This window comes from Arachis stenosperma, chromosome 8, assembly GCF_014773155.1.
Source record: "Arachis stenosperma cultivar V10309 chromosome 8, arast.V10309.gnm1.PFL2, whole genome shotgun sequence".
In the NCBI taxonomy this organism is placed as follows: Eukaryota; Viridiplantae; Streptophyta; class Magnoliopsida; order Fabales; family Fabaceae; genus Arachis; species Arachis stenosperma.
Genome location: NC_080384.1, coordinates 43,824,584 through 43,850,741, shown reverse-complemented (window position 1 = coordinate 43,850,741; position 26,158 = coordinate 43,824,584). Strand labels below are relative to the sequence as shown.

The following is a 26,158-nucleotide window of genomic DNA, read 5'->3' as shown; positions in this document are numbered from 1 at the left end:
TAAGAATAATCTATGAACAAATATACAATAATAATAACTATTAGAAATTCTCTGACTCAATTCAACATATATTCTTATATGTATCATTTATACATTCATTTAATGAAAGATCACTTTATGTAATTCATACAGTAATTTCAGATGTTTGACTATCTCAATTTTCTTTTTTATTTATAATTTTCTTTTTGATTTGTAAGTGCCGTTGTGCTCTTTAAATAGTGTGAGCATGTCTGGCTTAGGCTCAGATTACACAAAGAGATTTATTCTTCTTTTTTCCTTTTGTCTTGCATTGTGAGAATTTTCCTTTTGTCTTCTTTTTTCATTTTAGGCTCAATGGCTTTTAGGCTTCTAGGATCATCGTTTCCTTCTCACATCACCACCGGTATCTTTTCTTTTATCATCATCATCATTACTTATTTATAGTTTCACTATATTTATAATTAATTAAGTTTTTATATTTTTATTTAACTGAATTTGTACACTACTTTTAATTTTATAATTAAATTATTTTCATATCAAAAATATTAAAATTAATAAATATAAAAAAATGTGGGCATTTAATAGCAAAACCTGGTGAACACCGTTATAAGTACACCTCTTTAAACCTAATAATTATATCTTCGAACCCACAATATCATAATATATATATATATATATATATATATATAGGCTTTGTCATCTTTTTTTTATATCTTGAATTCTTGATTTTGTGAATAACTTTTTTCTTTTGGTTAAGTCTAATTAAGTTTATCTAATAATTTATTGGTATGAAAAAACCACCCACATAAAATAATACAACACACTGTTATATTTTAAAATTTTCTTTTCTTCTAGTTTTATTTTATTATTCTTTTAGTTGTGTTTGTTTCCTGATAACAATTTGTGGCAATACTAGGTAGAAGCTGCTGGGAGAGTAAAAAATACACCCACAATTACTATAGCTCTGGTAAATTTATATTGATATATTCTATGGTAGCTATGATATATTGATATATTAGTATTTATAAATTTATAAGTGTATTTGAATTTGATATTCAAAAGACTAAAATAATACTCTTTTGGAATTAATGTTAGAAAGATTAAATATACGATGGAAAAGTCTAGGGGCCAGCAATTTGATTGAATTTTGGCCAGCATGTAACCAGCAGAGAAATGTGAGTCTTTGGATGAAATCTCACACCAATCTCACACCATCAGATTATCATTGATGGCTATTTGATGGCTACTAATAACAGAAGTTGCTGGCCCCTAGTATTACTCATATACGATTATCCATATAACATAAGATGGTTGAATAAATAAGTTTTTCTTAAAAAATTGCCACGCAGCAACGTACATCCTAAACTAAAATCTCAATAAATAAATAATGATGATATTTGAATTTTTAATGTATGCCCCTTACTAAGATATTAATTTGATTATTCAGGTTCATTGGTAACAAAAGCTTTGTTGAATAAGAATGAGAAATTGTCAAAAGAATATAATTTGAAGACATCACTGAAGCATAAATCCAGAGACATATTTGAAAGAGGATCTACAATTACAACATGTGAAAAACATGATGAAAAGAAGTACCTCATGAATGTGACACAATCATCACATGAAGCTGAACCACATTCAAAAACCATCTTCAACTCCATCATTCATGCTTTAGATGCTTTCCGCAAATTTAGCAGATTCTACTCATTCATGGCCCTGGTTAATTTCATTCTTTTCTTCACTAAAGAAATTTCTTTGAACAAAATAACAATTACTATATGCTGTTGCATCTTTTAAAATTATTGTTTATTTTTTCTTTTCAGATAGTGGGTTCATTTTCATCATCGCTTCTTGCTGTGAACAATTTATCAGAATTATCTCCAACATTTTTCAATGGCTATTTGCAGGTGACTAGACACTGATAATTTGTATACAAATAGAAAAGCAATTTAGTAATGAGAAAGTACAGGGAGCCAATGACTTAAGCATACAATGTGTACAATGAAAGTTTAGAAAGTATTAGAAATATGATTATTAGTGTTACATTGTCCTATCAGGTTATGTTTTTGGGATGAGTGGTTTCAGGACATAGTATTAGAGTTCTAAATCCGGAAGGTCAAGAGTTCGAACCTTGGTGAACCCAAAATTAGCTTTTTATAACATGAGATGTTTATTATCCCATAATATTTTTTTGGTCATTGGCTTTCATTTATTAATTACTCCATAATATTTTTTGGTTAAATCATTCTTAACCCATCAATTATTTTGTGTACCAAAAAAAGATCGCGATCTTCCTAATATCATTATTGTATATACTGAAATTGACTAGCTAAAAGCCACTTTTGAGATTTTTTTTTTCTTATCTTTTGAATTTATACATAGCGTATACATTTTTATTTTCTCATAAATAGTCTATATCCATATAGAAGGAAATGGATCATCTCCAGTTTTTTTAACACTTGACAAAATACAGTGCAATTTCTCACCTTTGATTTTAATAGTGGGACCAGAAATAAATAAGAGAGAGAGTGTGGTGAATGGTTAGATTAAACACTGCACACCATCCAGTTTTTTATTCACTGGAGAGGATCCACTCCCCATATAGAACAGATGTCCTGGCCTATTTGTAATTTTTAATGTTTCTAAATATTTATCCACTCTATATATTTTTTATTTGGTATATATATAATATTCAAATTTTTATTTTCATAAATATTATTTATTTTATATTAAAATGTTTATAATAATATCAATTAATAAAAGCAGCTGTTCAATTAATTGAAGAAATTAAAGAATCATTGCTATTAGCTTATTATTTATTTATTTTCAATTTTTTCAGTATTGTATAATGGTATTCAGTTTGTAACAACAGTTCCTAATACTTTATTTGTTTCCTTGCCCATGTTTCTTTAAAATGTGTAGTTATATCTTTTAAAGTGTTTTACTAATATTGTGATTTTTTATTCTTCTTTTTTTTTTTTTAAAGTATATAGTAGCTCACTTCTTCATGCATATGTACATTGTTGGAGTAAATCAATTAGCGGATCTTGAAATAGACAAGGTATGAGCTTCTAATTACCAGTATTAAATATCTTGGCCCCATTACGATCATATAAATTTTTTTTATAAAAAGTATATAAATTGAAGTATACATTGGCTTCATTGTATTATGTATTATATTTGTGATATTTTTTAATTACTTATACTACATTTCTTTTTTATTGTAGATTAACAAGCCATATCTTCCTTTAGCATCAGGGGATTTTTCCTTCAGAAATGGAGTTATAATTGTGACGTCATTTTTACTTACAGTACGGTATCATTTGCTCATATATATATATTCAGGTCTTTATTTTCAAAAATAGTATCTGTTTTATATTAAAAAGTTTATGCTATTAATTAATTTTTAAAACTATCTGTCACGAAATCAATTTTTTTAAATTTAAATTAATAAAAAATATATAAATAATTATTTCACTAATAGTATCTGTTTTAGTTTTTTTTTTAAAAGAAAAAATTATGTAAATTTCCGTATTAGGGAGCGGAAATTTCCATCAGTTTTTAATCTATTATCATTTTCCATGATCCATAATTTATTTATTGGTTATATTTCAAGGTTAATTTGAAGAAATATATTTATAAGAAATGTTAATTAAAAAAAAATATAGTTGGATTACATAAGCTTTTTGAATATTAAATGTAACCCGATCTGTGTGATAGATGCTTTCTTATGATATAATATTTTTTAATTTTATTTTAATAAAAAATAGATCATTTAAAACTTGAGAAGAAATTTTCAGTTGATCACTTTTTAACAAGTCGGACATACTTTGAATTGAGAGCTTTTTATTTTTAATATGGAGGAAGGGTTGGGGTGTAACAGCATTATGGAGAATAGGGGTGTTTTTCCTGCATGTGGTGTCAGGAGGCTGAAATCGGACCGAGCGATTTAGAGTAAGGAACTCAGACGGTCCGATTAGAGGAGATCCACAGAAAAATAATTTTTTTATAAAACTCGGACGGTCCGTTTTGATTTTAAAAAAAAAAAAAAAAAAAAACCTGAAAACGGAGGGTCCGTTTTGTTTTAAAGGAAAAATGAAAAAAAATACAAATGGAAAACGGAGGGTTCGTTTTCAGTTTTAAAAAAAAAAAAAACTGTAAACGGAGGGTCCGATTTCATGTTAAATAAATAAATAAAAAACAAAAACTAATCGGACGGTCCGATTTGTGATTAACGAATTTTTTAACAAAGAACTCGGACGGTCCGATTTCTCCTTGTCCCACACTTGTGTCTAACACCTGTATACACCATAACCAAGCATAACTCACACACTCTTCCAATATAAAAAAAAATTAGCCAATTGAATTGAAAGGAATAGTTTTTTATATCTTAATTAAAATATGATTTTATGACATAATAAATAAAAGAAGAAAAGAATAGTTGTCAAAAAGAGTTGTTGATGGTTGATTTGTTAGGTATACTTTCTTCAACGATAATATATTTTTTGTGCAGAGCTTTGGAGTTGGATGGATGATGGGATCAAAGCCATTGCTTTGGGCTCTTTTCGGCAGTTTCTTTTTTATGTCGGCTTATTCAGTTGATGTGAGTTCTATTCAATTAACTTTTAGATTTATTTATATATATTTTTAAAGAAATAATGCAACTTAGTACCTTTTTTGCAGTTTTTTCCCCTAATTACTGCTTATTCTGTGGATGTGACCTACTTTACATTTTCCTTTTAAATTTATTTTTTTAGAAATACATGCATTTTGATTTAAAAAAAAAACAGTTTAGATAAAAAAAAAATTGATTGGTAAAGAATCGATCAAAGTACGTAAAAATTTAGTCAAAGACTCAGTTAACATGTCAAATCGATTCTTTTTAGTGGTTAATTAATTTAAAATAATAAAATATAAAAAATTATTTTTTTAAAAAAATTATATTTTATGTATGAATATATTATTTTGTTATATTTGGTTTAATTTCAGTTAAATCTTTAAAATTTTAATTTTACCGCTTCAATGATGAACTTGTTTTTTAGAACATTGCTTAAAATATTATCTTGAAAGATTTTTAATTTAAATAATTTTTTTTTTAAAGTATTGACGTTATATCAATTCTTCTACAAATTATTCAACTTTTTTTTAAAGAAACAAAGTATTCAACTTGAAATAGCTAGGTTTTTTTTTTTTGGGTTATAAGTAGGTGTGTAACAATTATTTTTTTTTGGTTTAATAATTTTTTTTTTTTTTTTACTTTCAGAATTTTGTAAGAGAAAAAAGTAAATAGACATTAACTCTTTTTATATTCTTGTTATATAGTATAGATATATATTAACTCTTTTTCTATAATTAATTATTTTTTTTCACTTCGCAGTTGCCTTTATTGAGATGGAAGAAATCTACAATACTTTCAGTCATGGCTAATATATTTTCTATGCTGATATCATTTAATTTTGGTCCCTTTTTTCACATGAAGGTATTATCATACTAAACATTTATTATTTAGAAATATATAATATTGTAGATGTTTATGCTTTAAATTTTATGTAAATAATAGCAACTTTTGTAAATTTTACTCGAATACATATATAAATGATAAACTGTTTTGATTCTTACTAAACTTTCATGGAAGTCTAATGTATACCAAGCTCCATGCATGATATAGACTGTGCTCAACAAGGCAGCTATCTTTCCAAGATCACTAGTTTTTGCCACTGCAGTCATGGGCATTTTCTATGGAATTATAATGTTGGCAAAGGTAAAATTTTTTAGGTTCTCAAAATAAACATTTAATTTATACACAAGCATTTGATATTGCAAGGTATTTAATTTAGTCACCTTATGTAATAACATTATTTTGTGGAATTAATTAAATAGGATATACCTGACATCGAAGGAGATAAAAAGGCAGGCCTCCAAACTTTGCCAGTACGTTTGGGTCCTAAGAAGGTATTTTATACTCTCATGTCATATATTATTATTAAGTGCCAAAATGACATATAACTCAAATATCAGTCTTTTTTTCGAACGAGGAGTTTAATTTTAAATTTAAGTTTCTCCTAATGTAAACTAAAAAAAAAAATTATATCATTATTAAGTACTAATAAGTTATAGTTTAAATGATATTGTCTCTCTATTCGAATAAAAAGTCTAAAGTTCAAACCTTTCCTAATATAATTTGACTAAAAAGATTTTGTTATCTTATGAATGCTTACATTCTTTATTCGTTTGTTAGGTATTCTGGTTGTGTGTTTGCCTTCTAGAAATGGCTTATGGAGTTGCTATTATGATTGGAGCATCCTCTCCTTTTCTTTGGAGCAAAATTTTTGTGGTAATATTATGCTTAATTTTGTTCTCTTTAATTTAAAATTCGAAAAGGATTATTTTAATTTTTGGTTGAATTAGTAGATCAATAAATTTATATATATATATATATATATATATATATATATTATTTTAATTTTTGGTTGAATTAGTAGATCAATAAATTTATATATATATATATATATATATATATATATATATATATATAGCTGAAAACGATGATATGTGTTATTGATTATTGAATACTTCAATATATATAGAGTAGCTTAGTCTAGATTCCATTAACAGAATCAGTTGGACAGTTATAACAGAAAATAAGTAAAAGTTTTCATTAATGAGGTAAAGTACCTGGCAAATTCTTATTTATTAACAACTTTATCTATTTTTTCTACATTAGGGTTCTTACTCTCTTTAAGACTAACAAAATTTGAAGTGAAAATGTGAAGTGACTCACAAAATTAGCTAGCATATTTTTCCAATAATTGAATAAAAGATATATGATCTACCATAATTTATTGAAATTGTTAGTGAAGTGTTGAAGAAAATTACATTATCTTTTACTGATTTCTACTAATTGCATATTAAACTTTGTAATTTTTTTAGGTAAGGGCCTTTTAATGCCTCAATTACTAGATACTACATACTAGGAAAATTATAGTAGTTGTTGTACATTAAATATCATGAAATTACTCTTTCAAAAAATTTAAGCTCAAGCAATAATTTTTTTTGGGTTTACTTTATTATTTGTATAAGCTTTCTCTTATCTTTTTATTTATCCTTATGCTATTTTTTTATTTTTGAGTTCACCAAAAATTAAATTTTAGACTTTTTAGATATAAATTTCTAATACCATTTTATGAAACAATTCTTCTAAAAAATTTAAGTTAATAATAGAAAACAACATTAATGATTATATCTCTAATATTAAACACATATTTTATAATATTTATCTTCAATTATTAACCTTCAGAAGCCAAGTCTACGTACTATTGATCATAATAATACTTCTAATTTATGCTCCATGATATTAACATAGTTTATTATATATCAATAACAAACTTACTCAAGTAATAATTGAATTCGTTATAGGTTCTTTCTCATGCTATCATGGGTTTGTTCGTCTGGTATCGCGCTTCTCTTGTAGATTTATCAAGCACAGATTCATTGCAAGCCTTTTATATGGTTATCTTTAAGGTAATAAACCACTCTACACAAATGAAATTATATCAGGAATTGGTTTTCAAGGTGAATAAATTTGTTTTGCCATGAATTTTATACAGATAGTTCATATTTAAATAAATAAAATAGAAAATTCGTGTGACTTTAATAATTTCTTCTAAGCATACTTATAGTTTTTGTTAATTGAGTTATGTGGGTACAAGTTATTAATTAGTGGTTTATCTTGTTGCTAATTGATATTTTTTGTTTATGCAGCTTGTTTATGCGGAAAATATTCTGATGCTTTTTGTTAGATGAAGATGTAATAAGGAATTGTTGCTTAATAGATGGTGCAACCTTTTTGTGGGAATTTTCGATGGTTGATGATATTGTTGCACTATATTTTGGTAGTGATGTATAACTTGTCATAATTTGACGGGTTGTTTTAAAATTTACTTGTAATTTATTTTGTTTTATTTTTCACATCTTTATTTGCGGTAACATTTTGTATTTAGACTTTCTCCCACTTTTGTGATCGAGAGTGTTAAACTATTTATCGAAAAAAATTCTACTAATAAATTCAATTACCCTTTTTCTCATATATCCATATTATATGTCAAATTCATAAGAAAGTTAGTTAGTCTATTAGAATAAGAATAGAATCCATTTTCTCCCCTCTCTTGTTTTTCTTCTTTTTATTTATTTGTTAATATTAATTTTTAAAAACGATCATATGGTATCACGAGCCACGCAGATCCATGGAAGATATATAATTTTGGCTCAATGGAAAATAGCGATCCTCAAAAAACCGTCGTTAATGCTGCTCTTGCAATGAATGCTGCTTCTTTCACCAAACTGTTCAATGTATTTCTCTAACTGAAATATTTGCAGCAATATAATTTACAATTTTAAATGTTCTAACATAATATGAGTATTTTATTCACTTTCTATCACTCTCCTTTAGACTTTTAAAGTTGCCGTTTCTATCATTTTTGTTTCAAATGATATCCTCAACAATAACAATAAACTCAAACTTGTTTCGAATAAAAAAGACAATAGTTAACAAAGTCCTTCCCTTTCAACTCATAGACCAATCTCCATCCAGATCTTAACAATGTTGTTCACGCCAATCTTAATCTATTTTGCCATAAGCTTAAACTATATATTCTGTTCATGACAAACTTAAATCACTACAAAAAACAATATCCATTCAGCCATACTTTTTTTAAATTACATTTAAAAAGCGTAGCTTATTCGTAGAATAGATTACACTTTTCTCTGTGTTACCATTTTATAGGAGAATAAGAAACACAATTGTGGCTTAAATATTATAAAGATCACTTATAAAACGTAGTCTTATCTTAATATCTATGGGTACATTTTTTTCACCCAAAAAAGTGTTTTTAAAGAATAACATATTTATTATGTTTGGAGTGCGCTTTAAAAGTGTTGCCTAATGTATCTAGGGTTAATACACTAACACTTTGTAAATTTTTTTTCCTTTTCACGAAATACACTAACGTAACCTTCACTAAATCACCCTCACGCCGTAACCTTCACCAAATCCCTTATCTAGTCTGTTCGCACCACTCACCCTCACCAATTCACGCCATCACGTTCACCAAAACACCTTCACGCTGTCACCATTACATCGCCGTCACCATTTCTTTCTCTTTCTGTCGTACGAGCTTCTTCCACTACTGTCGTCGTCACTCGCGTCGCGTCTCCTCATTGCTAAATACTGATGAAAAATCGCACACACTCTCTTTCTTTCTTTAGTTTCTTTCTTCACATTGTTTCATTAAAAAATTGGAAGAAAAAAGAAAAGAAAAACCTAATTTACCAACACTCGACACTCTACCTAGCCTTCCTAGTTCCTACACAATAAACCGAGAGATCAGACAAGAGAGAACCAGATCGTCACTAGTGCTTCACCTGTTGCGTCTGCATCTCTTCTGTTTCTGCCGCAGCTGGCTGTTTGGTGTGGTATTTTATAACCCACAAACTAACCGGCAAGTGCACTGGGTCGTACCAAGTAATACCTTACGTGAGTAAGGGTCGATCCCACAAGAATTGATGGATCAAGCAACAATAATTGATTGATTGGCTTAGTTAGGCAAGCAGAAAAGGGTTTTGAGATATTCAAAAAGTTTAAGTTCAAACTCAGATTATCAAAAGGATAGACAAATAAATAAGTTGGGAATAAATTATGGAGAAAGCATTTAAGGCTTCAGAGTTATCTATTTTTCCGGATTAACTTTTCTTACTAACTATTTTAATCATGTAGGATTTAATTTATGGCAAACTATATGTGACTAGATCCTAATTCCTTAGACCTTTCTAGCCTCCTCTAAAATTCATTAACTGTCAATTCCTTGGTCAATTAATTCTAATTTGAAGGTGAAGTTCAAATTCCAGTTTATATGCCATAAAAGTTCTAATTACCCAAAAATAAGAGGATTATATGTCACATATCCTGTTAAATCCAAATAATTAAAATTTAGGAGAAATTGTTTTCAAGCTTTTATTCAAGTAAAGAGCTTTTTCAAGTTTTACAAGAACTCAAATAGAAAAGAGTGTCATACTTCCCTTCCACCCAGACTGATAAAATAAAGAGCAAAAATAATTCTTAAATTATAAATCCATATATGAATTAAAATAGAAAAAGCAATAAAATCAATCCATACAAATAGACAGAGCTCCTAACCTTAACAATGGAGGATTAGTTGCTCATGGAATGCGGAATGTAAATTTGTATAGAATTCCCTAATGGAATCCACCTTTTGGAACCTCCTACCTCCTCAATAGAAGAGAAGTCTCCCCTTTTTATAACTAATCCTAATTAATTTAAAATCTAATATCTAAAATTAAGATAATATCTTTTCCTATTTTAAAATCAAATTTGAATTTAAATCAGAATTAACTAACTACTCCGCGTTTTGTAACGTCGGCACCACTTGGCTTCATTGGATCCACGCCTAACTTGGGTGCTAAAATGGAGCCCAGAAATCACCCCCAGTGTTTTCTGCGTGTTCTGCATGTGGCGCATGTCACGCGTACGCGTCAGTCACGCGTACGCGTCGATGGTCTTTTTCTCACGTCACGCGGACGCGTCGGTCACGCGCACGCGTCGCTGTGCAATTCTTCAAGTCACGCCTATGCGTCAGTCACGCGCACTCGTCGCCATGGAAAGCTCCAAATCACACGTACGCGTCGCTCATTGCTGCCATCTCCTTTGATTCTTGTGCTGCAGAAACTCCACCAAATCCAGCCGAATGTTACCTAAAATAAACAAAATTGCAAAAGACTCAAAGTAGCATCCATATTGGCTAAAAGATAATTAATTCTTTATTAAACTCAACAAATTAGATGCAAATTCACTAGGAAAAGATAAAAAAGATGCTCACGCATCATTGTTCTTCTCGCACATTTGAGTCCTGCTTTCAGCGTCGGTGGTTCGCCGCATCTGTTCGCGCTTTGGCCTCTCCTTGCCTTTGGTTGTAGCTTTTCTCCTTTTCTCGCCACTTCTGTTTCTCTTGCTTCACTTTAGCGCCTCTGTTTAGATCTGGTGTGTTCTTTTTCTATTTTGTCTACTTAAGTTAGTTAATTAGTCAATTTAGACATTTAGCTAAAGTAATTTGTTAGTTAATTGGTTCATTTAGTTCTTCGTTTAGCTAATTAGGTTGATTTAGTTCTTATTTTAGCTAATTAGTTTATTGGTTGATTGAGCTGCTAGTTTGTTAATTTGTTCATTTAGTTCTATTTCACTTTTAAAGATTTCTTCATCACAAACACCAGCTCAAGAACAAACATCATTTCCTAAGGCTTTTAAATTTTTATTTATTTTTTTTTATAGTTTTATGTTTATTTAATTGTGACCTGGTAAAAAAGGTGACCCTGTCAGTGTCGTTTCGATTCTGTTAACCATGTTTGTTGGTGTATACTTAGATTTAGTTTAGTAAAAATTTCACTTATACACTATTTACTGCTAGTATACTTAGATTTAGTTTAGTAAAGCCAACTTAAGTCAAAATTTCACTTATACACTCTTTACTGCTAGTATACTTAGATTTAGTTTAATTTAGTAAAGTTTTTTATTTTTCAAAAGTAATTTGTAAAAGGTAAGTTTTAAAAAATAACTTTTTAAGAAGTGTAGCATTTATATTTGATAAATTAAATTAAAAATAAATGATTTTCAATAAACACAGGCAACAACAATTATATTTGGTAAAATAGTTTTTAAAATTTAAAAATACTCTAAGAAACATAAATTTAAGCGTTAAATTTAAAAATTAGTTAATATATGAGATTATATTAGACTTTTAAATTTTAAAAAGTACAAACTAATTTTAAAAAATTTTATCTTAGGTGCTTTTAAAAATACTCCAATCTTTTAAAAACTACGTACAAGTACAAATATATGATTTTTTTATTTATCAAATACAAAATAAAAAAATTGTGCTTTTAAAAAACACAAATCTTTTTAAAAAACTTTACCAAACTAATCCTTAACACACTTCCGTTTTATAGTCAGCAATGCTGGTAAATACACACCACTGTCCATGAGCATAAGGTTGATGTTAATGATGACAGAGTTCTTTAGCAAGGACTCTTTGTGGACATTATTTTATAATTAAATAATAAAGAATATTAAAGACCAGTAAATTTTGTAATTTGTAGTCATCAATTAGTTATTATTAATATTTTTAATAGTGTGAAATTATCATTAGATATAAGATTACTCACTCTTCTTTTACTGGTTAAGTACCGAACAAATTTTAATAAAAGTGCTAATTCATTTCTAGACTTTCTTTTGAATAATAATTACATTTTATAATTAATATTATTAACGTTTAAACTATCGATATAAATATTTTAATTTTTAATTTTACATTTTTATAATGATTAAGTATCTAGAATTAAATTATAACAATCACTTAGCTTTTTTATTAAAATGCATATCACAAATTAAAAGGAAAATGTCTAAATTATGTTTTTTTTTTTTGAAATATTCTATTAACAAATATAGAATAATAATAACTATTAAAAATTCTCATTATTATGAGTCAATTCAATGACATATCTTTGGTATATATCATCTATATATTAATTTAATAAATAAAATTTATTACACTTTCATCTAATAAAGGTAATTTTATAAAAAAATATTTAGATCAAATTATAAATTTTTATTTATCAATATTATAAATTTTATCTATAGTAACAAATCGTTAAATTTAATGAAATAAATAATCATAATAATCTTTTATTTAAATAATTCGTATAATAAAAACAGATTATTTAATAAATTATAAATTGAATATTAGTGATGCTATAATATTAGACATATACTTTTTTGGTACAATTTAATAATTCAGGTGTTTGACTATCTAATTAATTAATGGATTTATAATTCTGTGTGCAACAGCGAAGTCACTAGATAGTAGATAGTGTCTTTATCAGTGTCGTTACGTTCTTTAAATAGTTTGGCATTTCTCGCTAAGATTGTACAAAGAGAATTATTCTTCCTTTTCGCTTTTGTCTTGTTTGCTGAGAATTTTGCTTCTATTGGATACTTAGATCAATGGCTTTGAGGCTTCTAGGGTCATCATTTCCTTCTTCCATCACCACCGGTATTTTTTCTTTCATCTTTCTCATTATTTTTCTTTTATTATTTTATACATATATATTTTGGTCACTATATATATATATATATATATATATATATAACCCATGTTTTATATAGATATAAAAAAGGTTTGGTTTTTCTTTGGATCAGAATGATTACTACACATAAAAGAGATAATGCTCCCAATGTAATAACTTCAATAAGCCAATTGAATATTGCAAAAGATTAATAAAAATAATGTGGGTATATATAATAGCAAAACCTGGTAAAGTAAACTACACCGTACACCTCTTTTTCTTTTTGTATCCGATATTGTAATTTTTTTGTAACTTTTAAGATTGTGAAAAGTATATAAATCAGATAGTCCGATTTCTGTGCCTCAAATTTTTTAAACTTCTTAACATAAATCGGACGGTTCGATTTCTGTACCTCTATAAATCGGATGATCCGATTTTTGTACATCTACAAATCGACCAGTCTAATTTCTATACCTCTAATAAATCGAACAATCCAATCTTTACTTCTCTAATTAAATAATTCCACGTTTGAGAATAACATCCCAATAATCCACATTTCAAAAAAACGTCATTACCGCTCCAATATCAAAAACAAATAATTCTCCAATATCCAACCTAATAACTATATTTTCGGAACCCACAATATCAAAATAACACTCTTGCTAAAGGTACCTTCTTCTTCTTCTTTTTTTTTTTTAATGTTGCTTTTGTAGAAATTTTTTGGCGATAAAGTCCAATTAAATTAAGTTGATTCAATAAGTTATATAGGTAAAAAAATCCACCCACATAAAATAATACAACACAGTGTTTGTTATATTTTAAAATTTTTATTTTATTTTCTTTTCTTCTAATTTTATTTTATTTTATTATTCTTTTAATTCTCTTCGTTTTCCTGATAACAAATTGTGTTATTACTAGGTAGAAGCTGCTGGGAGAGTAAAAAACACGCCCACAATTACTATTCCTCTGGTAAATTTTATATTGGTATATTCTATAGTAGCTATGATTACGGTAGTTATAGAATTTTAATGATGCTTAAAAGATGTAACTAAAATTAATATTACATTTTTTTCATTAAACAATACTTTTTAATTTGAAAAAAAAAAGAAGCAAAAAGTGCAATTAAATTAAACATGGTTGCAAAATAATAAAAAATATAACCTTAATTTTAGCTATATTTTTAAATGTTGCCAAAGTTTCATAACCATTATAATTATCACAATCATAGCCACCACAAAATTTACTTTTTATATTAGTTTCTTTGTTTTTTACTTTAATTTATCATATTCTTTTTTTATTCTTTGGTGAATTTTTATAGAGTTAATACTCAAATTAATTCATAAAAACTCATATTATATATATAAATAAATTTTGTCTTTAAATGATTCGATGCCTTATTTTAGATTTTAAAAATATTAACCTGAGTCCTGAGCCAAATTGTTGATTCTGTTAATTTTTTATTAGCATATTATGGTTAAGTGTCACGCGAACTACGTTAGTAACAATTAATAGTAATGTAAGTGAGTAAGAAATGAACGAAATGAAAAACTTATCTCATTTTAGTATTTTAAAGAGGTGGTTTCTCTATAATCCTATATTTGAGAGGTAACACAGACTCTTCTTAGATGTTGTTAACTTCTGCGGAGTCATTTTAAAATTGGAAAAATTCTAATTATAAACCTCAAAAATTATTTTTCTTTTAATTTGGCCCCACATATGTCTTATTTAAAGTTAAAATTATATAATTTGATATACTAAAATAGCCTTCTAATTCATTCTTGAAAAACTAAAATATTCTTTTGATCACTAAAGTAACTTTCTAAATATTTTGACAAACATATATTTTTAGAATTACTTTTAAAAACACTAAAATACTTTTATAGGATTATTTAAGATTGTTTGATAGTATTAAATTGCAAAATTAATGTAAAAATTCAAAAATAGTTTTCTTTCAATTTGTCCTCATCAAATATTAGATTTAATATTTTTTAAAATTTCAATTTAAACCCTGAAATATTTAAATTATATATTTTAGGATTTAAATTGAAATCTTAATTAATTGAAATATTAATAAGAAAGATTGCAAGGAAATATTAATATAAATATTTAAACCCTAAACTATAATTTAAATATTTTTCTTTTTACCTTAGACAATAAATTGCAAGAAAATATTAATAGAAATATTAGATTTGATATTAAAATAAAAAATATAAACAATGAATAAAAATATGAAATTTAAAATCAAATATCTAAGATTAAAAAAAACGAAGAAATATTTTTGGTAAACAACGACTCAAATATTAATTAATGTGATAATAAATTGAATCAAATAATATATATTGGAACTAATTAAATTAAATAATTACTATAATATATTAATTATAATTATTTGACTCATTAAAGCAAGTTAAATAAATAAATATTATAAATATGTCATATAAAAATTATAATACTTTTAAAAATCATTAATCAATATTCATAAGGCAAAAAAATTAAAGAAATTAAAACAAATTAATTTATTTATTGCGGTCAAATTAAATAATTAATGTATTTGATTAATTATAGTTAATACGATCAAACAAAATATGAAATAATTTGATATTTATCTCAATTAAATTAAATAAATAATTAATTATGCAATATTTTAATTAAATTTTTCATAAATACTGAATATATATTTTTATAATTTTTTTCCGTATAACACAAGATAGTTGAATAAATAAGTTTTTCTTAAAAGATTTCCACGCAGCAACATGCATCCTAAATTAAAAACTCAATAAATAAATAATGCTGATATTTGAATTTTTAATGTCTGCCCCTACTAAGATATTAATTTGATTATTCAGGTTGTTATGTAACAAGAGCTTCATTGCCTAGTAAGAGTCTCGAATTCTCAAAAGAATATAATTGGAAGCACAATTCCAGAAGCATATTTGAAAGAGGATCTACAATTACAACATGTGAAAAACATGATGAAAAGAAGTACCTCATGAATGTGACACAATCACATGAAGCTGAACCACATTCACAAACCATCTTCAACTCCATCATTCATGCTTTAGATGCTTTCCGCAAGTTTAGCAGATTCTACGCATTCATTGCCATGGTTAATTTCGTTCTTTTCTTCACTAAATTAAGAAATTAAGCCTTTGAACAAAATAATAATTACTATATGCTGTTGCATCTTTTAAAAATATTGTTTATTTTTTCTCCTTTCAGATAGTGGGTTCATTTTCATCATCACTTCTTGCCGTCGATAATTTATCAGAATTATCTCCAACATTTTTCAATGGCTTTTTGCAGGTGATTAAACACCAATAATATGTATACAAATGGAAAAGCAATTTACTAATTTATTAATTACTCCATCATTTTTTTTGGTTAAATCATTCTTAACACATCAATATTTCTTTTTGACTAGATAGAAGCCACTTTTGATTTCTTTTTCCCCTTATTTTTTGAATTTGTACTTAGCATATACTTTTTTATTTTCTCTTAAATAGTCTATATCCATAGAATAGATGTCCTATTTGTAATTTTAAAGGTTTCTAAATATTTATTCATCAATATTTTTAATTTGGTATATATATAATATTCAAATCTTTATTTACATAAATACTATTTATTTTATATCAAAATATTTTTAATAATATTAACTAATTTTTAAAATCATCTGTTCTAGTTTTCTTTTCCTAAAAGAATAATTTATGCAAATATTAACCGAGTGATTTTGGAGGTAGTTATTCCAACAGTTCTTTAAAATTGTTGTTGCTGCTGTGCCGACGGTTGACTTGGCCGCGTTTTACTCACTGCCAAAAGCTGATTCTAGTGGCGGTTATAACCACCGCAATCCCCCAAAATAACCACTGTCGATGCGCTGTTTTATTATAGTGATAGTTATACCTTTTAAAGTGTTTTACTAATATTGTGGTTTTTATTCTTCTTTTTGTTTTAAGTATGTAGCAGCTTTCTTCTTCATGCATATGTACATTGTTGGAGTAAATCAATTAGCGGATCTTGAAATAGACAAGGTATGAACTTATAATTACTAGTATTAAATATCTTGGCTCCATTAGGATCATATAATTTTTCTTTATAAAAAGTATATAAAAGTTAAATATGTTGCCTTCATTATTTATTATATTTGTAGCCATGTAAAAAAGTTACCTTCATCAATTTGTTTTAGCATGAGATAATATACCCAGAAATATACTTAAGATTTGTCATATTTTTTAATTACCTATACTACATTCCCTTTTTTATTGTAGATTAACAAGCCATACCTTCCTTTGGCATCAGGAGTTTATTCCTTCAGAAATGGAGTTATACTTGTGACATCATTTTTACTTACGGTATTATCTCCAATACGTACGCACCGTTTAAATCGTCTTATTTAAATTTTTAATATTTTAATATTTTAAAATTATTTTAATATTGTTTTATCATTAGTGATTTATTATCAGAGTTGATAATAAGATAACATTAGAACAATTTTAAAATATTAAAGATTTAAATAAGACAAAAATATTAAAAATAAAAATAATATATTACTCTTAAAAGAATTACCATATCAAAAAAAATAAAAATAAATTTTAATAAAATGAATTGTATTAAAAATTTAAAATTTTTATAAATCATAGAATGCTTGTAGAATAATTAGTAGATAATTTTCTGAAAAGGAAAAAAAGAGCATGAGTCATATATAATGAAATATAAATTATACCTTTTTATCGCTAACGTACCAAATTTTTTTAATATTTAATTTAAATAAACTTTATTTTTAATTTTAAAATAAATTTTAGTTTTATCTTTTAATAATATTAATTTTTTTATGATTATTTTTTAATCACATCTAAGTGAAGTATTCTTAATCACATTAATTTCATTCGAAGTAAATTTATTTTTTTTTAATTTTATTCTTAAAGAGTTTTACTTATTATGTAATGCTTGTGGAATGGTTAATAGATAAATTTAAAAAAAAAACAAAAAATAAAAATAAAGCATGGTACATATATAATATATAATAAAGTATAAATTATACCATTTTTATCTCTATTATAACAAATTTTTTTTAATGTTTAATTTGATTAAATTTTATTTTTTAATTTTGAAATAAATTTTAATTTTATCTTTTAATAATATCAATTTTTTATGGTAGATAATTATTTAATTATATTTAAATAAATTATTTTTAATCACATTATTTTTATTTTAAATTAATTTAATTTTTTATTTTACTCTTGATTACATTACTTTCATTTTAAATAAATTTATTTTCTATTAACAGTAAAATTAAAGAAATAAATTTAATAACTACCTATCGTAAAAAAATTAATATTAGTGAAGGATAACATTAAAATTTATTTTAAACTTAAAAATAAAATTAACTAAATTAAATATTAAAGAAGTTTGATATATTAGGCTGTGTTTAGTTCTAAGAATAAGACAAGACACTAAAAATAAGATACAAAAGACAGAGACACAAAAATTAATATTCTTATATTTTATTTAGTAATAAATTAGAACAAATTATGAAAGTCTAATTTATTCTCATTTTTTTATTTAAAAATTTAGGAAGAAAAATATAATAAAAAATATAATTATAAAAAATTAATAAGAATATAAAAAAATAAAAAATAAATTATGTCTATTGTTAGTGTCTCTGTATCTTTCTTGTTAGAATAGATACAAAATTAAATACATTAATGCAATGTCTCTGAATACAATGTCTCTGTCAATATCTCATTTGTCAAACATGATTTTATATCTCTATATCCCTGTCTTAGTGTCCTGGACTGTAAACAAATGCAGCGTTAGAGACAAAAACGTATAATTTATAGTTTATTGTATCATTATCATGCTCTTTTTTTTTTCCGAAAGTTTGTCTACCAATCATTTTTGAAACATGAGTAAGAATATTGAATTTATAATGCAAGTTATTCCATTAAGATTCATTTTCATTTTACTTTATTTGGTAATTTTTCTAAAATTAATATATCATTTTATTTTCATCGTTTTCCACCTATTTAAGTTCTTAATATTTTAAAATTGTCTCAATGTTATTCTACCATCAATTCTATTAACAGATCACTAACGACACAATAACATAGATAATTTTAAAATGATAAAGACTTAAATAGAACGATTTAAGCATTAGAAACAATTTTAAAACTTATCCAACATTAAGAATAAAAACAATACTTTACTTGTATATACACACGCATGTTCAAGTCTTATTACACGAATATCACAAGACTTATGTTCTCATCCATAAAAAAACAGTAGTTGCCAAATAGAGTTGGTTGTAGTCGTTTATTTTTCATTTCTTAGGTGTCCTTTAATTTCTTCAACGTTAATATGTGTTTTTGTACAGAGCTTTGGAGTTGGATGGATCATAGGATCAAAGCCATTGCTTTGGGCTCTTTTTGGAAGCTTTTTTTTAATGTCGGCTTATTCAGTTGATGTGAGTTATTTTTTAATATTATTTTCTGTAGAAATAAATGCATATTAGTATCTCTTTTACAGTTTTTTTTCTCTAATTACTGCTTATTCTGTGGATGTCAGCTCTTTTTACATGCATTTTGATCTCTTAAAATATTATGTTGCCTGATGAATATATATTGAAAGATTTTTTAATTTAAATAAAAAATCTTTAAAGTATATATACTACAGTAAAAATTATTTTTAGTGATAAATTTTTAGTAACAAATAATGTAATAATCATTATATATCTTGCTTAACTTTTGTTTTTATAGCAATTATATATTTATTGTTATTATTATATGTTATAATAACAATTATATGTTTTTGTGGTCGTTAAAAAAGTCTTTATTAATAATTATATGATTGCAGTTAAAATTTTTTAATAATAAAATATAAGATGACTAATATCTAATTATCAATAAATATATTAATAGCTATTTTTATTGTACTAACAAATTAAATAACCGTTAAAGTGATTAGTGGTATGAAACTTGACATCATATAATTCTTCTACAAATTATTCAACTTGAAATAGGTTTCTTTGGTTATAAATAGGTGTCTACCAATTCAAGATTCGTTTGACATTTCTTTTTTAATTAGTCACTAGTTAAAAAATGTCACATCATTTTCCCCAACTTCTTGTTTCAATTATTTTTATTTTTATTTATTTGAAGATAATAAGAAAAATAGATTAAGCATGGGATGGTAAGATATAGTTCAGAGGTTGTAAAAATTCGTCTAAAAGTAGGAGTGATAGGAGTGATAAAAAAAGGAGAATCGAGTTAGTAAAATCATTAAATCATAACTCATATAAAAGTAGGGGTCAAATCATAACTCATAAAAGAAGGTCAATTTAATTCAGTTTGTAAACGGGTTTGTAATGAGTGGGTACGAGTTGACTTATCTGATTCCTGTTTTTTAGTGTATAAAGTCTCTTTTAGGACACAAAATCTTTTTTCTTGTTAACCAATTTTTTAGATTTTAGATAATTTATTCTAAAAATATATTAATGTATGATTTTTTTTTTTACGGTAATATTAGAAAGACAAAAAAAAAATAGATATAATTTATTTTATTTAATATTTATTAATTATCATAATAATTAATAAATATTAAATAAGATAAATTATTACTATTTTTAATTAATTTTTTTAATTATTAAATATTTTTGTTTTTTTTTATTTTTATAGATATCAAATAAAAAAAATTACTAAAAATATGAAGTATTTTTTTTAAAAAAAAATGAGTCAACGAATAAACTCATCTAACTCATTCATATTTGAACAAACCAAGTTGGATTAACATTTTTTTTACTAGTTTAAAATTTGAGCTAACTCATTTTTCTAATTTTGGCTGGCAAATTTTAACGAGTTAGCTCAAACTCGTCTACTCGCTCATTTAATTGCCTTATAAATGGATATGTCTAAAATGAACACAATAATTATATACTTATTAGATGTGCCACATTTATATAGATCATTAAATTTTATTAAATAAAAATCAAAGATTAATATAAAAGAAGAGTATTGATGGACTCTAATAAATACAGAATATCCTAGTATATAAATAAATATTTTAAATGATAATACTTTAATACATAATACTTTAAATGGCAACAGAATTTTTTATTTTTAAATATAAAAATATTCTGTTTTATATTTTCTGTTTTATATTAAAAGATTCTATTATAGAAAGTAAAAAATTAACGATATTAATCATCTAGTAAAAATTTTTGAGTCCATTTGATTTAAGAAATTATTTTCTTGAATAAACTACCATTTGTATTCATAAATTTTGTGAACGCTGACAAAAGTACCCATCAAACAAGAAAATTAACGTTGTACCCATGAAAGATGGATTCCGTGCGATAATAATACCCAAACCCTGATTTTTTGTTGACTTTTTAATGAAATTCCTAAATTATCCCTTTCTATCTTCTTCCCAAAATTCCAAATTTCACAACCCTCATCCTTCGTCTTCCTTTGCCACCGTCAGTCATCATTCCGTCAAGACCCTAGCACCTGATATCTTCCTCCAACCTTTATCCTCAACCTCAATCTCTCTTTATTTCAATCCTAGTTTGTTCTCCAAATCTAAATCCAAATCAACTTTAACATCATTACCCTTGTTGTTTCTTTCTTCTTCGGATGCAACAGCAACACTCAGAAAGTACACTTTTTTCAACCTCTTCAACCTGAATATTGTTGTTCCTCTTATTCCAAAGCAATAAGTAGCAGAATTCAGCAACCAGAGCCAACAAGAAGCCGGTGGCCACGGTCTCTTCCCAACGGTGACTCCAAACACTGCTCAGCACCGTCGATCTGTAGAAAAAAGGGGTGCTGTTAGAGTATCTTCATGCCATTTGGTGGAATTTGCACCGCAGCCGCCGCCGCTGCTCAGGCTAGGCTTCCGAGGCCACCGCAGAACCCTCTAAAAGGTTGTGGTGATAGTAACGTTATTGTTGAATGATCTTGTTTCACTTTGAGTATTGGAGAACAAGGAGAGATGATGGTGGCGGAGTACATTGATGAGGATGAGCTTTTGAACATGTCGAGTATGATCGAAGACATGGCCAGGAGAATGCAGGGTGAAGAAGGATCACACTCCCAAGCCCACCTTCGACGACGACATCATCGGCAAGTGCTGCTCCTTCGGTGAGTTTCCAGCAAAGTTTCTTCTCTGCAACAAATACGACCGAGACTATCACATCTTCTGTCTCCAACCTATCCTTCCTTTCGTTTTCAAAGGCTCTTGGTTTTGCCCTTCTTGTTCCTACAATGACACTAAAAAACCAAAATGTATGGTTTTTTTTGTTAATTTTAAACTTCTTTTTCTTTTTCTGCACTAGATCTACAAATTCATAATATTTGAATAATAACCTCAGATAATTAATAATCTACAGTTTTTAATCTTTTTAATTTTTTGGTGGTTGACAATAGCAGAGGAAGACAAAGGGTGAGGGTGGTGAATGTTTGAAATTTGAAAAAGCTAAAAAGATAATTTAAAATTTTTATTAAAAAGTCAACAAAAAATCAGGGTTTAGATATTATTGTCATACGGAACCCATCTTTCATGGGTATAACATTAATTTTCTTGTTTGATGGGTACTTTTGTCAGCATTCGCAAAATTCATGGATACAAATGGTAGTTTATTCTTATTTTCTTTTACTTTTAGAATTTTGTTATAAAAAAAAGTAAAAGTTAAAAAAATACTTTCTATTTTTATTTCTGCGTTTATATTTTTCTTCATAAAATTATAAAAATAAAGAATGGTGAAAACAAAAGTAGAAAATTCAAAGATAAACCACAATGAGTCGGGGAGACAAAATTTATTATGCAATATTTTAGAGAGAGGTTGGTTAAACTTGAATAATTATTTATGCATATTTAGAACTCATGTCATCATAATATTAATGTTTACTTTATTCAAATTTCTTCTTTGAAGAAAAGACTTATATCTAAGTGGGATTAAGAGAGAGAATTATGCAACAGAAATTAAAGTATATACTTGTTATTTAATTTGCGTTGGCATGCAACAAATTTAAATAAAAGAATGTCACAAGTTTATGTTATAATAACTTTCTTAATGTTTTTGTATTAGGATGAGACTTTGGTCAAACAAATATGTTATAAAGTTTGAAGACAATGACTCACTCTTTATATATATTGGTGTATCAATTGGCAATGTAGCTATTGATCCACTTTTTTATATATTAAAATGTGCTAAAATAATAAAAATAGAATTAATTGAGATTATGAGTTATTTATAATTTAATTAAGAGATCTTGGGTTTTAAGTTATGGAAATAACAAATTTTTTTTCATAAATTATATATAATAAATAAAGATATTTTTAAAAAGAAAATTAGACATTAACTCTTCTTATATTCTTATTATATATATATAGTATAGATGTATATTATATAGGTATACAATTACATTGTTTATACTTTCTATAATTAATATCGTTTATTTTTTTTTTTTTTTTACTTCGCAGTTACCTTTATTGAGATGGAAGAAATCTACAATACTTTCAGTGATGGCTAATGTATTTTCTATGCTGATATCATTTAATTTTGGTCCCTTTTTTCACATGAAGGTATTATCGTACTAAAACATTACTCCTTAGAAACATATAATATTGTAGATGTTTATGCTTTAAATTTTATGTAAATAATAGCAACTTTAATTTAGATTGTACTATACTCGAATACATGATAAACTATTTTGATTCTTACTAAGCTTTAATTTCATGGAAGTCTAATGTATAGCATGCATAATTTAGACTATGCTCAAGAAGAAAGCTATCTTTCCAAGATCACTAGTTTTTGCTACTGCAGTCATGGGCATTTTCTATGGCATTATAATGTTGGCAAAGGTAAAATTTTTTAGGATCTCAAAATAAACATTTTATTTATACACTAGCTATTGGATAATGCAAGGTATTTAGTCACTTTACGTAATAACATTATTTTATGAAATTAATTAAATAGGATATACCTGATATCGAAGGAGACAAAATGGCAGGTCTCCAAACTTTGGCAGTACGTTTAGGTCCTAAGAAGGTATTTTATTCTCTTATGTTAATATGATAATTACTAGGTGCCCATAAATTATAGCTCAAACTGTATATGTTTTTTTTTTTAAGTTTAAGTAGTCTTTTCCAATATAACTTAACCAAAAAATAAATATCATTAGTAATTGCTAATAAGTTAAAATTTAAATATTGTCTCCCTCTCTAAATGAAAAGTCTAAAATTCGAGCTTCTCTTAACGTAACTTGATATATATATTATTAGGTGAATGCTATAATATCTTTGAAATTGTGTCTAATTTACCAAAAAAGATAAATAAATAATATTTAATAAATTTTAAGTATTTTATTTTTTGCTTTAAACATTTTTTTTTACTTTTAAAAGTAAGTTAGACAATTTAAACACCATAAAACTCACCATATTATTAATTGCCATTAAACTGAAACTTAAATGATACTGTCTCCCTCTTTGAATGAAATGAGAGTCTAGAGTTCAACCTCTCTTAGTATATATATATATATATATATATATATATATATATATATATATATATATTACTAAGTTGTGCTATTATCTTATGCTTACGTTTATTCTTTAATTTTTTGTTAGGTATTCTGGTTTTGTGTTTTTCTTCTGGAAATGGCTTATGGAGTTGCTATTATGATTGGAGCATCTTCTCCTTTTTCTTGGAGCAAAATTTTTGTGGTAATATATAATAGTTTTAATTTTATTCTATTGAATTTCAAATTCTAAACAGATTATTTTAATTTCTAGTTGAATTAGTAGTCCAAAAAAAAAGTTACTGAAGTTAATTATTATTTGACTATTTTACTAATTAATGATTTTACTTTAATATATCGTTCAATTTGTTAGGTTTTTTCTCATGCTATCATGGCTTTATTCGTCTGGTATCGCGCTACTCTAGTAGATTTATCAAGCAAAGATTCATTGCAAGCCTTTTATATGGTTATCTTTAAGGTAATAAACAATGCTACACAATGAAATTATATGAGGAATTGGTTTTCAAGGTGAACAAATTTATTTCGTCATGAGTTTTGTACAAATAGTTGATATTTAAATCAAATAGGTCTTATTTCTTTTGCGTTAAGAAATCAAAAACAAAAATGGGAAATTCGTGAGTTTAATTTCTACAACAACTACCTAGGATTGAATCCATTTGACAAATGAATTTTTACAAAGAAAAGCAAACCTATAATTTAATTAATTGTTGGAGGATGCTATTTATCTTCTAAGCATACTTTAACATTGGAAAATATTAGTGAATGTTGTGAATGTATATGCATACAACAAGTTATTAGTGATTTATGTTGTTGCTAATTAATTTGATAATTTTTCTTTTTGCAGCTTATTTATACGGAAAATATTCTTATGATTTTTGTGAGATGAAGATGTTATAAGGAATTGTTGCATAATAGATGGTGCAATAACCTTTGTCTTGAGAGATCTATATTTAAAGTCTACTAATAAGGGTTTTTTTTTTTTTTTTTATGGGAGTTTTTGATGATATTGCTGCTCTATTTTTTGGTGGCGTATAGATTGTCATAAATTGAGTTGTTACTTTAGAGTCTAAAATTTATTTTTGATTTATTTTACGTCGTTTTTTCACATATTTATATACAACAATATAATGAAAGGATTTCTCAAAAACAAGATGTTGGTTGCGAGTTTGTTTATCAAGTTTGGGAAAAATTTCAAAATCATTTCTCAGAAACCTCCAAGATCTACATTCAACAGCTTAAAGCTATGCTCACGAACATAATGAAAGGATGTTTATCCGCCTCTGAATATCTTAAAAATATTCAAAAAGTTGTAGTCTCTTGCTTCTATTGGTTATACCCTTTTTTACTAATGATCACATTAACCTATATCTCAAAACTTAAGTGAAGAATAACTAAAACTGATTGGTTATATTGGTTAAGTGAAGAATAACTTGAGCTATATCTCAAGGCTTAAGTGAAGAATAACTTCAGCTATATATAATCACATTGTAGATTCTCTTGCTTCTATTTGT

At 26.0% G+C, this 26,158-nt stretch overlaps 2 protein-coding genes across 2 annotated transcripts; both read left to right on the top strand.

Annotated features, from left to right (window-relative positions):
- Positions 1-220: 220 nt before the first annotated feature.
- Positions 221-8,065, top strand: LOC130944862 (naringenin 8-dimethylallyltransferase 2, chloroplastic-like). The gene is made up of 13 exons (XM_057873434.1): positions 221-382; positions 896-946; positions 1,427-1,698; positions 1,803-1,886; positions 2,966-3,040; positions 3,207-3,290; positions 4,493-4,582; positions 5,357-5,458; positions 5,648-5,740; positions 5,860-5,931; positions 6,218-6,313; positions 7,396-7,500; positions 7,741-8,065. Exons 1-13 carry the CDS (start codon positions 334-336, stop codon positions 7,780-7,782), a joined length of 1,215 nt encoding a protein of 404 aa, XP_057729417.1. The 5' UTR covers positions 221-333; the 3' UTR covers positions 7,783-8,065.
- A 4,983-nt stretch (positions 8,066-13,048) lies between these two features.
- On the top strand, positions 13,049-25,533 carry LOC130944863 (naringenin 8-dimethylallyltransferase 2, chloroplastic-like). The gene is made up of 12 exons (XM_057873435.1): positions 13,049-13,097; positions 15,957-16,216; positions 16,330-16,413; positions 17,067-17,141; positions 17,379-17,462; positions 19,484-19,573; positions 23,590-23,691; positions 23,878-23,970; positions 24,086-24,157; positions 24,736-24,831; positions 25,000-25,104; positions 25,492-25,533. Exons 1-12 carry the CDS (start codon positions 13,049-13,051, stop codon positions 25,531-25,533), a joined length of 1,152 nt encoding a protein of 383 aa, XP_057729418.1.
- The last annotated feature ends 625 nt before the right edge of the window (positions 25,534-26,158 follow it).